Source organism: Hemiscyllium ocellatum, chromosome 11, assembly GCF_020745735.1.
Source record: "Hemiscyllium ocellatum isolate sHemOce1 chromosome 11, sHemOce1.pat.X.cur, whole genome shotgun sequence".
Lineage (NCBI taxonomy): Eukaryota > Metazoa > Chordata > Chondrichthyes > Orectolobiformes > Hemiscylliidae > Hemiscyllium > Hemiscyllium ocellatum.
The window spans coordinates 77,648,219-77,663,891 of record NC_083411.1 but is presented as its reverse complement, the minus strand read 5'-3'; the positions used below and the strand labels follow the sequence as shown (position 1 = coordinate 77,663,891).

General features: G+C 36.8%; 1 protein-coding gene across 4 annotated transcripts in view; it reads left to right on the top strand.

Annotated features, from left to right (window-relative positions):
• Positions 1-14,368, top strand: part of diaph2 (diaphanous-related formin 2) — a 739,556-nt gene extending 725,188 nt beyond the window's left edge. For 3 of the 4 annotated variants that reach the window (XM_060832634.1, XM_060832633.1, XM_060832630.1), the window contains one exon: positions 9,088-14,368. In XM_060832634.1, the coding sequence (XP_060688617.1) occupies positions 9,088-9,152 (65 nt within the window). In that variant the 3' untranslated portion in view covers positions 9,153-14,368. The remainder of the gene's footprint in view (positions 1-9,087) is intronic. The other variant, XM_060832631.1, reaches the window with a different exon arrangement.
• Positions 14,369-15,673: the final 1,305 nt, after the last annotated feature.

Below are 15,673 nucleotides of genomic sequence, written 5' to 3'. Positions count from 1 at the left end.
GCAATTTTTCCCATCATCTATATAACCTTTTCTTTTTTCTGAATCTCTCTATATATGTAGGGCAGGTTTTAGAAGGAATTTTGAACATTTGATGTTATGTGTTGGCAGTTCATAGTTATTTATTGTAGTTGGAATCTATTTATGTATCAGAAACCTAGCCCATGTTTTCTGTTAATTTGAGTCTAAACAGACAGGTAAATTAAGGATTTTGTGTAGTTTGATAACAGCTTCAACTTTTGTGTCGACTCTTCCACCTTACCCCAATGAGTTGTGACACAGATTGAAGTTTAAAATTAACAGTTGATCTCGTACCAATTACCATTTGTAGAAGAGAATGCCAAGCTTCAACCCCACTTAGTATGAAGAGTGTTTTCTTTTTTCATTCCTGAAACATGTAGCTTAGTTTCTTTGACCATGCTCCTAGCCGACCTTAGCTAGCATGAATAATTTCTCCCAATTTAGCCTATCGCTTTATCACATGAATATTTTATTCATATCACCCTTTAACAACAGCATTCCATTGCCCTTTTAGGTTAGTTCCTATATCATGTTTTTTTTGAATGATTTATGCACCTTAGATCCCAAAGTCTCTTCGGGATCTAGTTTCTAGTTTTCCATCAAGTGGATATTATACTATTTTAGGATTCCTTTAATCCCAGCTGGATAACCTAACAGTTGCTCACATTGAAATCTATTTCACACTTTCCTCAATCATTTGATCTATCACTATCTCCTTCATGCTGTGCTTCCACCTATATTGTTTACACTGGTGAATTTGGATATGTGGTTTTCTAACCTATCATCTCAGTCAAGCAGTGCACTGAAGAAGCTACATTTATTCACACTCAAGGCCTTATTCTTAGGCAAAAAGAAGACTGATGTATCTCGCCTTTCTCACTGAGAAAAGAGCTGCAGAGACAACCAGTCCGTTCTGCATCACCATGGCAGTGCTCTACACATTTAGAATGGACTTGCCTGGTTTGAATTTAATCTGTTAATGAAGATAATTAACATCTCCACACCAACCATACTCCATACTGTAAGAACCCTCTTCCATTGTTGAATGAATTGTTGTTTCATTCAGAAGTTGGTAATTGTGTGTTTCAGTCCGAATGAGGTGCAAGGTGAAAAGCTTAAACTTTTTGCCTGATTTTTAAAATAATACCTGAGTCATTACTGATGCAGTGAATAGTTGATGCTCCATTACATATCCTTGTGAGCACCACTGGACAAATCCTGCTATTTAATTAATCTGCTGTTAGTGTCTGCAATCTATTTCAGCTCAACCTACTAAGTGAATAATTTTCCCTCAATTTTCCCTTTCAACTTCAGTTAAGTATCTGTTATTCGGGACATTATCAGATGCCTCTATAAATCTGCTTAAAAGGTAAATTACATCCATAGACATTCTGCTGTCAATGCCTTTTCAAAAGATTTAATTAGTTTCATCAGCCATGATGAAAGCTACTGCAAATCCATGCTTTCCCTCTAATCAGCCAGCCTGTCACTAGTTAGAGACTAAAACAACATAATAATATTTGCATCAATATGATTATATGCCATTTACTTTAAAGAAACAGATATCAGTAACTATTAATGATCAGATTTCAACTCTTTATCAGAGAACATGGTGATTGCTACACGTGACCTCATTGTGGACATGCCTTAATGTACCTTATCTGTACAGACAGAAGGAATTGTCTATATTGATAAGTCTTTCAGATCTGAACTCATCTGATATCAGGCACTGACTACTAACATTGAACAATTCATGTCACTCTGAGTTTAGCCTTTCTATAGATCTTTAGTCTGATTTTGACACTTATCCTTGTATTATCATATTAACTTGAATTCACACAGTCTTTTTAAAAAAAATCCTTTGTTGCTTTCCTTGCAAGTATAAAGTCAGTGTTGTACATTTTAAGTTTGATTTTACAATGGTAAAAGTCTTGATTTGCCCTAATATCTCCATTATAGAAAACATTTTAACCCTGACAAGAAGATGGAGCATTTTGTATGATTAGAGAACTTAAAGAGAGGAAAGTTGGGGGGTGGGGGAGTGGAAATGTTGGAAATTGGATAGTTGATGTGGATTACGATCTTGTGATTTGATTCCATCCATGACACTGGACATACCCCAATGGTATTTGTAATCCTGTTCACTAAGACACATTCAATTTTCCTTTTATTCTTAACAACTGCTCCATTACTTTGTACTCAATGAGATTAACTCTATTGAACAAGATCTTCGACAGCTTCCTGACATGATACAGTAATACCAAGGCAGTTACTCAATATAAACAGAAACCTTCCTTGTAGCCATGAGGATGTTGATTTTTTTTTGTGTCTTTCTGGCATGACTTTCCAATTAGTAGTAAATTTGCCATCCCGGGAATAGAGAAGTCTGATTTGCTTTTTTTTAAATGAATGATTTTTTTTTAATTTGAAAATGTTCATTTCCTTTAGAATAAAGAGATCCAAGTAAAATGTTATGCAGCATGTAATCAAGATGCTCTTGTCCCTGCACTGCATAGAAGTATGAGATAAATTTAACAAAGGTTTTGTTGTTTGAGTAATAGCCACGTCACTGCCATTGTATTTTCACGAAGATCTTGAGTGTTGAATTTGCTGGTGTTATGAAAAGAATGGTTTTAGTCTTTCACGATCATGTTGAAGGGAATCTTTTCAAATGGACACTCATTCCCTCTACACCATTAACATGTTTTTACATTTGCTGGCTATTTTGCTTTTCGTGGCATTGAAGATCTCTTTACTCCAGAAAAAAAATTGGCTATTTTGAGAAATCTATTTTGGCAGCTGATTCACTTTCTGATTGACATTGACTTCTGCATTTCTGGCCTTCCAACATTCATTTTGGGCATATTTATTCTTCAAAACATGTTTGAGTTATTACGAGAATCGATGAGATTGACTGAATTCTCCCAACCCTCGAGGCATTGGCAACGGTAAGAAATTTGGATGATAACAGCAAAAACAAAAAGAAAATTAGGTTCTTGAGGGAAAATAGTCCCATTTCCCTTAATGTTCCATCAGCTAAATGAGTTCTCATTAGTAATTGTCAAGGACCTTATTTAGGGATCTTTGCATCCCACCTCATGATCAGCATGATTTTCCCAGGCACTGGTGAGAAGCTAAGAGATGCTACTACCTAGCTTCAATGTGTGTGCAATTACCCGGTGAACGAAGTTCACCGATTGCTTCTGTGGACATCCATGTTTACCTTCATTCAGCAACATCACATTACACACTCCACAGGCAGCAACCTGCTTGATTTTCATCCACAGAAGTCAGCACTGGCAAAACACCAGTCTCACCACAGATTTCTTCCCACAGATGCTGCCAGACCCACTGAGTCTTTCCACTTTACATTCTCTATCTCAAGAACTTAATTCTGTCTTTACAGGCTTATGTTATCCTTCGTGACCCTGGCACAATACTTAGAGTCTGACCCATTTCTTCATGAGCAGCTTTAAGTAATCTGAGTAATTTTAATTGATTCACTTTTTCAGTTGCACCAGGTGAACTGGGTTGCTGTTATTCCTATGGGATATTTTGGGGATATTTGAGGAGCATTTTGGTCATGTAACTTTCCCTTAATGTTTCTGTCTCTGCAACAGATTGGTTATGTATGGAAAAAGTGCACCATAGCAATAGAATCAAATAGGAGATTAGAATCACAATAGTCTCATTAGTTCTCTCATGCTCACAGCATTAAAGATAGGCTGAACTTCAGATTATTAAATGCATGTCTATCAATCAAGCAAAAGTATTTAAGTATCCAAGGTATCTTGGGTGTACAGATACCACTAGCATTGAGTCCTATTAAACTAAATGTCCATTAGAGAATCAAGATTACAAAATTCAAGTTTAAACTAGTCATGTCACAATTTTGGCAGCACTGTTATAATGGCACCCCCAACTGTCAACATTTGTTATTTAATTCTGGTAAGCACTGCATGACTTTAGGATGCAACAGTTAATATAATAATTTATCTTGGCAGCTTTTTTATCATTTCTCAACAAGAAGAATGAGAGTGAATCTGACATTCAAATGAATTTAGTCAGTTAACATGCAATTTATTAAGAGATGAGATATTTCAATTCAATTGGAAACAAAAATTAACGCTTTGTGTTGCACTATGCTTGAATCTCGTGTCATTTACTTTTTGAAGTATGTATCTGACTGCATTGATTGGAATGTGTACACCTGGATTAACTTGGAATTCTGTCTTATGGAGGATACATAGTGACGTAGATATAGACAGAAGAAAAATAAAAAAATACAAAATAGTTCCACTTAAATACTTAACAGAAAATGAGCCTTATTTTACATTTAAGACATTGTACCAATTTTAGTGGCAACTTTGGTTGCATAAGCGAAACAAATTTGTGTCCTGAAGAAAATGGATGGGGAGATAGACATCTACTGAGTCATTTTACAAGTCTCTGCAGCTGCATCTTATAGTTTCAAAAACATGTGGCCAGTGTGCACCTAAATTCTCCAATATGCATAACCTTAGAAACCATTGTCTACCTGTGGTTTGGACTCATAAAATGGCCTCTGGGAAGGAGAAGGTTGCTGTATAAAGTAATTAATGATGACAATGGGGGTAACTCACTGGATAATTGTGCACAGGTAAAGAGACTCTTTTTGGAGCTGTGAGGGAGTTGTTTAGTTCAATTACCTTGTTAGCTAGAATGTGGTGCAAAATGACACCCATTGTGCATCTTCATACTCTGTACTGGTAGTGGTAATTCATAGAGATCTTGCCCCATGCTTGTGGAGCAGTGTCTCTCAAGCTCCAAGTAGCCAAATCAAAGGGTTGGAATGTAAAAGCAGTGATGTGCTACTAAAACTTTATAAAGCTCTGGTTAGGCCCCATTTAGAATACTGTGTCCAGTTTTGGGTCCCTCACTTCAGGAAGGATATACTGGCACTGGAGTGTGTCCAGCAGAGATTCATAAGGATGATCCCTGGAATGGTAGGCCTAACATACGATGAACAGCTGAGGATCCTAGGATTGTTTTCATTAGAGTTCAGAAGGTTGAGGGGAGATCTTATAGAACCTTATAATATAATGCATGGCTTAGAAAGAGTGGACGCTGGGAAATTGTTGTTCTGTCAGGTGGGGATACTAGGACTTGTGGGCACAGCCTTAGAACTGGAGGGACCCAATTTAAAACAGAAATGAGGAGATATTTCTTCAGCCAGAGAGTAGTGGGCCTGTGGAATTCATTGCCACGGAGCGCAGTGGAGGCTTGGATGTTAAATGTCTTCAAGGCAGAAGTTGATAAATTCTTAGTCTCGCAGGGAATTAAGTGATGCTGGGAGAATGCGGGTAAATGGCATTGAAATGCCCATCAGCCATGATTGAATGGCGGCGGGGACTCGATGGGCTGAATGGCCTTACTTCCTTTCCTATTTCTTATGGTCAAAATTATCTCTTTATGATTGAGAGAGATCTCTATGGTCCTCTGAGAACTATGGCTAGATGATACTGTTTACAAAAAGACATTGAACTGGCCTGAGTGGTCACTAACAAGTCCAGGTAGCACATGGTCGCAAGGTATTATGATCCAAATTTCTAACCCTCTTCCATGGTTACGTCCATGCACTGGTGACAGAGTACACGCTGTTCACCAGTACACTTAAGACCTTCTGTGAGTGGTTGGTGCCACGGGATGGAGCAGTTTATCAACCCCAGAAATAATAATTTAATATTATAAATTTCAGTTAAGCTTTTCTTTGCTACAGTGGCCCTTTAAGTGATGGTCAATTTGTTTCTCATTTATTCCAATGCATCTAAAGAGGTACATTGACTCCAATGTTGGGTTGTAGAGTTAGGAGCTATACATCTATAAGGCTTCACTTTGTGAATGAAACAAAAACTAAGTAAAAATTTAACTTTTGTTTCTTTCAACAACTAGCAATTCAGCAGTTTAACACTAGCTCCATATTAAAAGCTTTGATTTGTCACCAAAGGTTGACAGAGCTACAGTGCTGATAAATTAACAAACAGAAGCATACATCAAAACTTGCTGGATTCTCTCAGAATATCCATGCTCGTTGAAGATATATGCAATTTGTTTTAGGTGACCCTGCAAAGCTGGATCTTGATCTTGTTAAAAGGATATCATTCATCCTGGCGTAAAAGATCCTTCATATATAAGGTGGTGCAAAATTGTTTAGTCCTTTTAAAACAAGAGTAGTTAAAACAGTTTTGCTCCTTTTAGTTACTTTTAAATATCGCAGGTTCTTTTGTTTTGATGCACTTCTGGAAAAAGCAGAGGCAAATCTGAATCATGCATGCAGCCAATTACTTCTAAAGAATTCACTACTTAGAAAATCACGACTGTTTGAATCCTGTTGCAAAATACACTGCAAATCAGGTGACAATTAAAGAAGATGAAGAATATTTATTTCTTCTTGACACCCCAATGTCATGAGCATTTCAATTGTTCTCCCAAATCTTCAGGTATGACAATCTCAAATAAATCACATTAATGTTGGATTCCTGAAATCTTTCTCTGTTTTACAAAGAGGGGCCAATTTACAATACAGGGTTCAATTCCTGCACTGGTTGAGGGTACTTATGAGGGTCCCGCCTTCTCAACCTCACACTTCACCTGGGATTAAACTCACCATTAGTTATCTCTCTCCAATGAGAGAGCAGCCCTATGATCCTCAGGGACTATGGCAACTTTATTTTTATTTCTCCATTTCTTTGTGATATCCAGTTTAGAATTGTACATTTGATTCAATATCCGTTGCTCACTGTGTCTTGCTGAAAAAAGAGTACATCAAAATCTGTTGTCCACAAATGTATTGATTGCATAAATATTTCTAATTGTTACTTCTACCCCATAAGATACTGGCGCATAGAAATGAAAAATTGTTTACTCTATTTCAAATCATTATATTAAATGATTTGAAATAGAGGTGGCACGGTGGCCCAGTGGTTAGCACTGTTGCCTCACAGCACCAGGGGTCCCAGGTTCAATTCCAGCCTTGGATGACTGTGGAGTTTGCACATTCTTCCCGTGTCTGTGTGTGTTTCCTCCGGGTGCTCCGGTTTCCTCCCACAGTCCAAAGTTGTGCAGGTCAGGTGAATTGGCCATACTAAATTGCCTATAGTTATACTAACTATAGTGTTAGGTGCATTAGACAGAAGGAAATGGATCTGGGTGTGTTACTCTTCGGAGGGTCGATGTGGACTGGTTGGGCCAAAGGGCTTGTTTCCACACTTCAGGGTATCTAACCTAATCTAAATATTTTGTTGCTCGAACGGGGGTGCCCAATTCACAAATGTCCAACTTACTAACGCCTGTGTTTCTGAGCATGACCTCATACAGGTGTTGTAATTTTAAAGATCTGTCAAAGAAATATTTTGTGTATTTATGAACAACTCCTTAATGTAGTTGTGCATTCTTTTCGGTGTTTACAAATCACCTTGCAAATGGAGCCTGTTCACAACCCAGAGACCGCCTGTGTATAATTGGATGTACTAGAAACATTTTGCAGAGAACTTGGTTACTCTTATCCTGAGAGCTGACAACTTCTTCCACCATGGAACTGGCATGTATTTGGGACATTTTTGCAATTTAATTTTGAAGTTTAGCAGGGGTCAGGTCGACAATCATTTACATTATTGCATGGTATGATGATCCAAGAGAGCACTGCTTACACTGTCACAAACAGTTTGCAAATTGTACTTGGTAACAGAAATTGAATTTGCTAAGTTACTTACTACAGATGGCTGTATTGTGTGTATGTTTGGCATGCAAACTGTATTAATTATCAAAGCTGAAATTTTGGACATGAACAACCTGCTTAAAAAATATTGTTTGTTGTCACAGCTCTGAATTGTGTCAATTTTCTTTGAAGTTGTCAAATTTGCCTGCTGTCTTATTCAGAGTTTTTGTTTAAAGAATACTACTAAACAGTTGTGCTTTTGGTTATGTAGTTATACAACTTTGTAGGATCTTCAGTTTCAGGGTTTTTTCTGGAGTCTGTACTGTGGTGGTCGCATTGCTGATGATGAATAATTGTGTAATAGCTGCAGTCTTGAAAATCATTTGACTATAATCTCTTATTTTATATACTGCTTGAGCTCATTGCAGAGCAGTGCTGTTCCAATTCATCAATGAAAAAGATCATCAACTGCGGGAGAAAAAGCTATGTGATTCATACATGGTACTTGTTGACCATGCATCAGTCTTCCAGAAAAGAGAACAAACAGCTTCTCTTGGACCCATTATATTATGTATTATCTTTATTTATGATGTAAATAATGCACTTTATAGCAGAAAACACTTATCAGATTATCCTATTGAAATATCATCTGTATCTTGTGTTCTTCTGAAGTAGTTTCATGGCCTAACAAAATGAAGTCTAATAGAATTACTGCAATTTTAGTGAATTAGCTCTTTTATACTAAGCCTTAGGTAGCAGAACTGACATGTTTGTTGCAGTAATGCTTTTGCAACTTGGCTCCAGATACTGCAAGAAAAATCAATCACATTGCAGGTAAGAGTACTTTGTTAAAGATGTCCTCAATAGAATCTACTGTACAGTACCAAACCCCAGTCTTATTGGTAATGGAATGGTTAATATTATGGACAACTGATGACTTGGTGTTGTCTATCGCAGACATTCAACACGAAAGGGAGCCAGCAAACATTGCGTGCATTTCTACCATTTCAATCTTTGTTGCTTTTGCTTTTAACAATCACTGTGCATTTTTACCACTCTGTAATTCCATCCCCAAAGGTGTCTGAAGTGCACTTCATTGTCACCTCGATAGATTCCTAATATGTAGGCAATTTTAGTTGTAATTTCTGCTTCATAACTGTCCAAGATAATGTGCCTGTGCATCCTTTATCTGCTAAATCACACTACGCATAAGAAATTTTTTTTAAAGATCCTCAAATGCATTTCAACAGCAATGTAATTTTGCTATTTCTATTTTCATAGCAATTTTATGTTTTCAATTTTACTTTCAAGTTTTACCAATTTCTTTGGAAAACTTGCCATTAAAATTCAAATGTTTATATTTCTTGTCACAGAAAATAGGCGCATTACTTTGGAGAGGTCACGTTCACGACACAATGGAAATACAACATTTGCATGATCCCAAGGTGCCAAAGGACTGAAGTTTGAAGATTATTTTCTAACAAGCCTTGGGCATCAGAGCAGCTCAGAATGTTAGTGCAGATAATAATCTGTGAAGACAGCAAAGAGGAGATTCCAAAGGAATCATGAAAAGATTGTGTCTGAGAATGCACAAGGTTGAACACCCTTTTCTGACCCTTCAGAAAGTTTTAATTTTTATATTCCCACTAACTGACCTAAAATTGCGAACAGGTAACTTTGTCCATTGTGTTCTGAAACTCGTTTAAATTTTTTTTGTGTATTAAAAAAAAAGAAATTCAAATACTTCAGATCCCAATTTGGCGTGATTCTCATGCTTTTCTGTTTGTACTTCACATGAGTTAGTTCAAAGTTATTTTGCTTTGGGGTCATGGAATGCTACCAAAATAACCAAAGTCTGAACATATTCAGTGTATCAACTGTGGCAAAATAGCCTTCTTTTGCTCTCTGGTTTTTCAGGAGGACTTATTTTACATTTCTGTTTTCCCTAAAATAAGTATTTTTCTTGAGCAAAAATATTTTCTAATTATGCACTTGTATGTACTTTATATGCATATTTTCAGGAAACAAAATGATGAATACAGCATTCTTATTTTGTCACTGCCTGTCACAAGAGACTGACATCTATTAAGTAATGTGTGTATTACATGATTTCTGAAGTCACATGCAAAATACATTAAGTATGAGTTTTAATATAACATAGTTATTGCACAGTCCGCTTTGCTGCAGTGAAAGTTTAGTCATATCCACATTGTGCAATAGCAATGTTGCAACACTCATATTTGTTTTATACAAATTATGATTTTGGAAATTGCATCATAAAATGCATTCCATTTAAATGTGTTTTAAGTATTATAAGCAGATCTCAGCAGTAGTTGGGATATGTGTTTAAATGGTCAGACAAATAAAGTACTCATTTTAAACTTCATAACCAGTTTATATGTTAGCAAATATCTTCACTTCCCATGACAATTACAAATAGTCAACCAAGTTCCAAATCCATTAAATATATAGTGAAGGTTTGTTGTAAATGAATTTGCAAATACTTAAGAGTTGCTTGTCTTATATAAATGAAAATAGAATGTATATCAGCACAATGCCTTTAATGTTTAAAATAAAATTGATATTATTGAGATTGTTGTCATTTAAAGTATTTCCAATTTTCACACAGCACCTGCTTTCTTCTCAATTCAAAGTACTTTATAAAACCGCAAGTGAATTCTAGTGCTGAGAAAGCAAGTTGTCTCAGTCTATCAGGAGAAATCTTCATCTTGTAGACATCCCGAATGGTCCCATTGTTTCTGACTGACCTTTTTTGCCCTGCGTTGCTGCTGCATTTGTTTTCAGGCCAACAGACCAGACATGCTCTTTTGTTGATGGAACTATTCAATTCAAATTCTAATTATGCAAGAGACTGGTCTACTTCCTACCACAGATGTTGTCTGGGTAATGTTGAGAGTGATGATTAACTCTTTCATTGATATTACTTCCACCCCAAGGCAAAGAACTGTAGAGGTAACTTTAAACCTTTCTTTCACAATTTTTTTGTTTTACTAAATTCTTCTTGTCACTGGATTGTTATTGACTACTTTTTCTCTATTTAAATACTGTGATTTAATTGTTAGGATATAACTTTACTATTTGGTCTCATATTCTTAGAATTACACCAGAGAAATAAGACTTTTTACCAGTTTGCTGCAGTTTTCTGACTCCAAAGTCTATTGTCCAATGTATGCACATCCTTCTGTTCAAAAGCCTCATCAGAAAAGATGTGTACAGTTTAGTTCCAAATGCTAGAGGAAACTATGCCTTTGAGAGATTTCAACTTGGGAGACAGCTGGACAAATGGTAATGACAGAATGTACAATGGTAAGTAAATCTTCTCAAATAGGCAACCAATTAGATATGTTGAATTATCCCTGTAAATTAGACAAAGAATCAAGCAGAGATTGGAGAAAGTTCGTGATGCTAGACGATGATACCAGATTCCTCTGCAATCATAGTAAGCATTGAAGAAATATTCAACATTGTGCAGATTTACAGCGAAGGGATGCACATGTGCAAAATTAATTCTGGAATTAATCAGGCATTGTAGGGCTCAAATAAATATGGTTGAAAAAGTGACAAATTGTAAAGAAAAATTCAACTTTTAAAAATTGAGCGAGCTTCTTAGCAGTGTACATGACAAAATTACTTGCCAAGATTTCATGAGTTCTTGCCTTGTAAGAGTATAATATAAAAAATTAAGTGAACTCTTTCCTACTTTGTGCTTTTGCAAACCCCTTACTACTGTAGATCCTCCTCCGGCTAGAAATATGGGTTCATCAAGGCCACACGTTTTTCCTGAGACTGTTGGTGATACTTCATGATTTGTCAGCAAAGAAGTAAACTCATAGGGAAACGTCAAGTTGCTAAGAAAATCTAAAACTGGCACAAACAAGGTTGACATACAAATTAACCCAAATCTAGAGTTTAAATCTGTTAAATTTTATGATGGAAGCAAATTTTCTGGCTTAGAAGGCACAAGGCGATAGCCTAGTGGTATTATTGTTGGACTGTTAATCCAGAGGCCCAGATAACTTTCCAGTCAAATGGGTTCAAATCATGCCACAGCAAATGGTGGAGATTGAATTCAATAAATATCTATAATTAAGAATTTAATGATGAATCCATTGTTGATTGTCACAAAAACCCATCTGGTTCAGTAATATCCTTTAGGGAAAGGAACTGCTATGCTTGCCTCATCTGGCTTACATGTTACTCCAGACCCACAGCAATGTAGTTGACTCTGAAGTGCCCTCTGGGCAATAAGGAGTGGGCAATAAATGCTGCCTAGCCAGTGATGCCCTCATCCCGTGAATGAACAAAGGAAAAAAAGTAAGAGTAACTTAGTGAAGTAAAGTCTAAGATAGTGACCCCAAGAGCTTTCAACATATCAGTGCAAAAAGATAAGGATGAGGCATTCGCAGCAATCTTCAACCAGAAGTGCTGAGTGGATGATCTATCTCAGCCTACTTCAGTGGTCCCCAATTCAATTCACTCCATGTGAAATCAAGAAGCAGTTTGAGGCATTGGATAAGACAATGACTGTGGGCCCTGACAACATTCCGGCAATAGTACTGAAGATTTATGCTCCTCAAGCCAAGCTGTTCCTGTACAGTTACAGTTACAACACTGACATCTACTCAACAATGTGGAAAATTGCCCAGCTATGTCCTGTACTTCAAAAGCAGGACAAATACAACCCAGCCAATTATCACCCCCATCAGTATACTCTCAATCATCAGAAAAGTGATGGAAGGTGCCATCAACAGTGTTATCAAACAGCACCTGCTCAGTGATGCCCAGTTTGGATTCTATCCAGGCCACTCAGCCCCTGACCTCATTACAGCCTTGGTTCAAACATGGACAAAAATGCTGAATTCCAGAGGTGAGAGTGGCAACCCTTGACGTAATGGTTGCATTTGATCAAGTGTGGCATCGTGGAGCCCTAGCAAAACTGAAGTCAATGAGTATCCGGTTGGAGTCATAAAGTGCACATAGGAAGATGATCATGGTTGTTGAAGGTTAGTCATGTCAGCTGCAGAAGTTTATCATGATAGTGTCCTCGGCCCAACCATCTTCAGTTGTTCATCAATGACCTTCCCTCTATCATAATGTCAGGATGGGTATGTCCGTTGATGATTTCACAATGTTCAGCACCATTCGCGACTCCTCAGATATTAAAGCAGACTACATCCAAATGCAGCAAGATCGAGACAATATCCAGGTTTGGGCTGACAAGTGGCAAATATGTGCCATGCCACACAAATGCCAACTTTGACCATTACCCATAAGAGGCAATCTAACTTCTGCCCCTTGACATTCAATAATGTTACGATCACTGAATCCCCCACTGTCAACATCCAGGTGGAGGTTTGGTTTACCATTGACCAGAAATTGAACTGGATTCACCACATAACCACAGTGAGTACAAAAACAAATCAAAAGCTAGGAATACAGCGGTGAGTAACTCACCACCTGAACTCCACCCCCCCCCCCCCCCCTCCCAAAAAGCCTGTCTTCCATCTACAAGGCACAAGTCAGGAGTGTGATGGAATGCTCCCACTTGACTGGATGTGTGCAGTTACAACAACACTCCAGAAGCTTGACACCATTCAGGACTAAGCAGTCCACTTGATTGGTATTCCATCCACAAGCATCTACTCCCTCCACCACTGATACTGAGTAGCAGCAGTAAGTATTATCTACAAAATGCATTTCAGAACTTTACCAAAGATCCTCAGCATCTTCCAAACCCACAACCACTTCCATCTAGAAGGACAAAGGTAGCAAATGCATAGGAACACCACCTGCTCCAAGTTCCCCATGGAAATGTATTACCATTCCTTCACTGTTGCTGGGTCAAATTCCAAGAAGTCCTTCACTCAAAGTATCATGGGTCAACTCACAACAGGTGGACTGCAGCATTTCAAGAAGGCAACACATCACCATCTTCTCAAGGGCAACTAGGGGCGGGCAATAAATGCTGCCCAGCCAGCAATGTCCATTTCCCATGAGTGATTAAATTTAAAAAACACTGCACGTGAACATTTCATTAAATAGGAGTTCAAATGTTTCTCAATTTATGAATCTGCATACTTATTTTATGATGAATTGTTTACATAACTTCTTGATGTACAAACAATGAACTTTATCACGTGGCCTTGATATCAACTCAGAAGACCGGTAGCTGAGAGAGAATAGAATCAAAATTATTTTGAACTTGCACTTAACTTCATTTCAGTACTATTACCTACAGATAATTCCACTAGCTAATTTTTGCAGTGCATTGTATTGGAATTCCTTAACTTAGTGAAAGTAGAAACAAATTATTGAAGTTCTAGAGTGCTTCAACAGCCTCAATGTCTCAAATTGCTTAATGATGCTGTGTCATTAATTTGGAATTGGTTGCAGAGGGAACTGGTTTCTGGAACAGCCCAAACTTAAAATCATCACAGTTTTCCAATGTGCTATATTTCTACTCTATCTCCTTCACTATTTGCTTCCTCTTAATTGTCTTTGGCTGAGTCACATATCATTGCATTTAAGAACATACATGTATTGTGCAGTGATGTCACTTTTAATATTCATAAAGGGATTAATTGGGTCTTTAAAACATATTTCTAGAATTACCTGGAGGTTTTGTATTGGTTTGAAATCCATGTGTTTTTGTAGTTCCATTTTTGATGATCTTAATATTTGATCATTTGTACAAAAAAAAATCTATTTGGAAACAATTGCTGGATCCATGCATTAAATTGCACATGTTACAGTGAATCCTTGTGTATATCGAGATAGTTTATTGATGTAACCAGAATAAATAAAATAAACATCATATGCAAATTTTTAAAAATGTGGTGTGAATGTGCATTTCACTCAGAAACATGAGAAATTGTTAATGATTCTCATAGCTCCTGCTTTATGCTGAACCAGTCAGTATTCCTGAAAATATCAAGAGAAGCAATGAAGTGAAGTCCTTGCAAATTGTGAGGTTAGATTTTTAGATGCATGATCATTGTGAAAACATGTTTACAAAGTATGTATGTTTACGAAGTATATATATTTGCTAACTTTCATGATTGCTACAATAAAATAATTGGTGAATTTTAAAAGTAAAATCTTTTCCTCTGAATTTTTTTTTAGATTTATTGCAAAATCTAGTTGTGTAGTAGGACTTTTAATGTCACATCAGCCTTCATGTTTTAATATTATGGACTGTTTAATAGGTACTCATATTACTTTATGGTCATTGAATATTCCAAATTTAAACTTGTCATGGAATAGCGAGGTCACATTTATCAATAGCTATCAAAATATTGAACATTATGTGAAGATTAAGACCAGCATGCTTTTTAAAAATTTTAAGAACTTATCATGACATTGTCATTTGTGAAGTTGAAATTAATGTATGAAGCATAAAATAATCTTTACATTTATTGTAGTTTTAGTCAGGATTTATTTAACTGCCAACACTGAAAATATTATCGAATACTCTTAGATGCATTGGATGAAGGCACTTATTCATTAAGTTGTATGTGGATGATGGATTAGTGCTGTCTATAAATATTGCACTAATAAAGTGTCTTTTATCATTAATTTGAATGTGAATCTGACTTAACAAACTCACATAAGTTGCTACGTTAACAAGACAATGGCAACTGATTTTGCACTTATCATTTTTTTAAGGTATTGTCTTCAATAATTCTGAAGATCCTCTTGTACAAATTTTAAAATATACTGTGAGAATTGTATTCTTGCTAAATGGGATAATTGCCGTAGTGTTACTCTATGTAACAAAATAGGCCAGATATACTATAAGCGGCCCCTACCACAGCAATGAATGCACGTACAGCATTGTGATCATTTGAGACTACTGGCCCCATCTGCACATGCATCGGTGAGTATTTTGGCATCTGAGAGGGAGCAGGAGGTTGGTGAGGAACAGGCGCAACAGCAGCC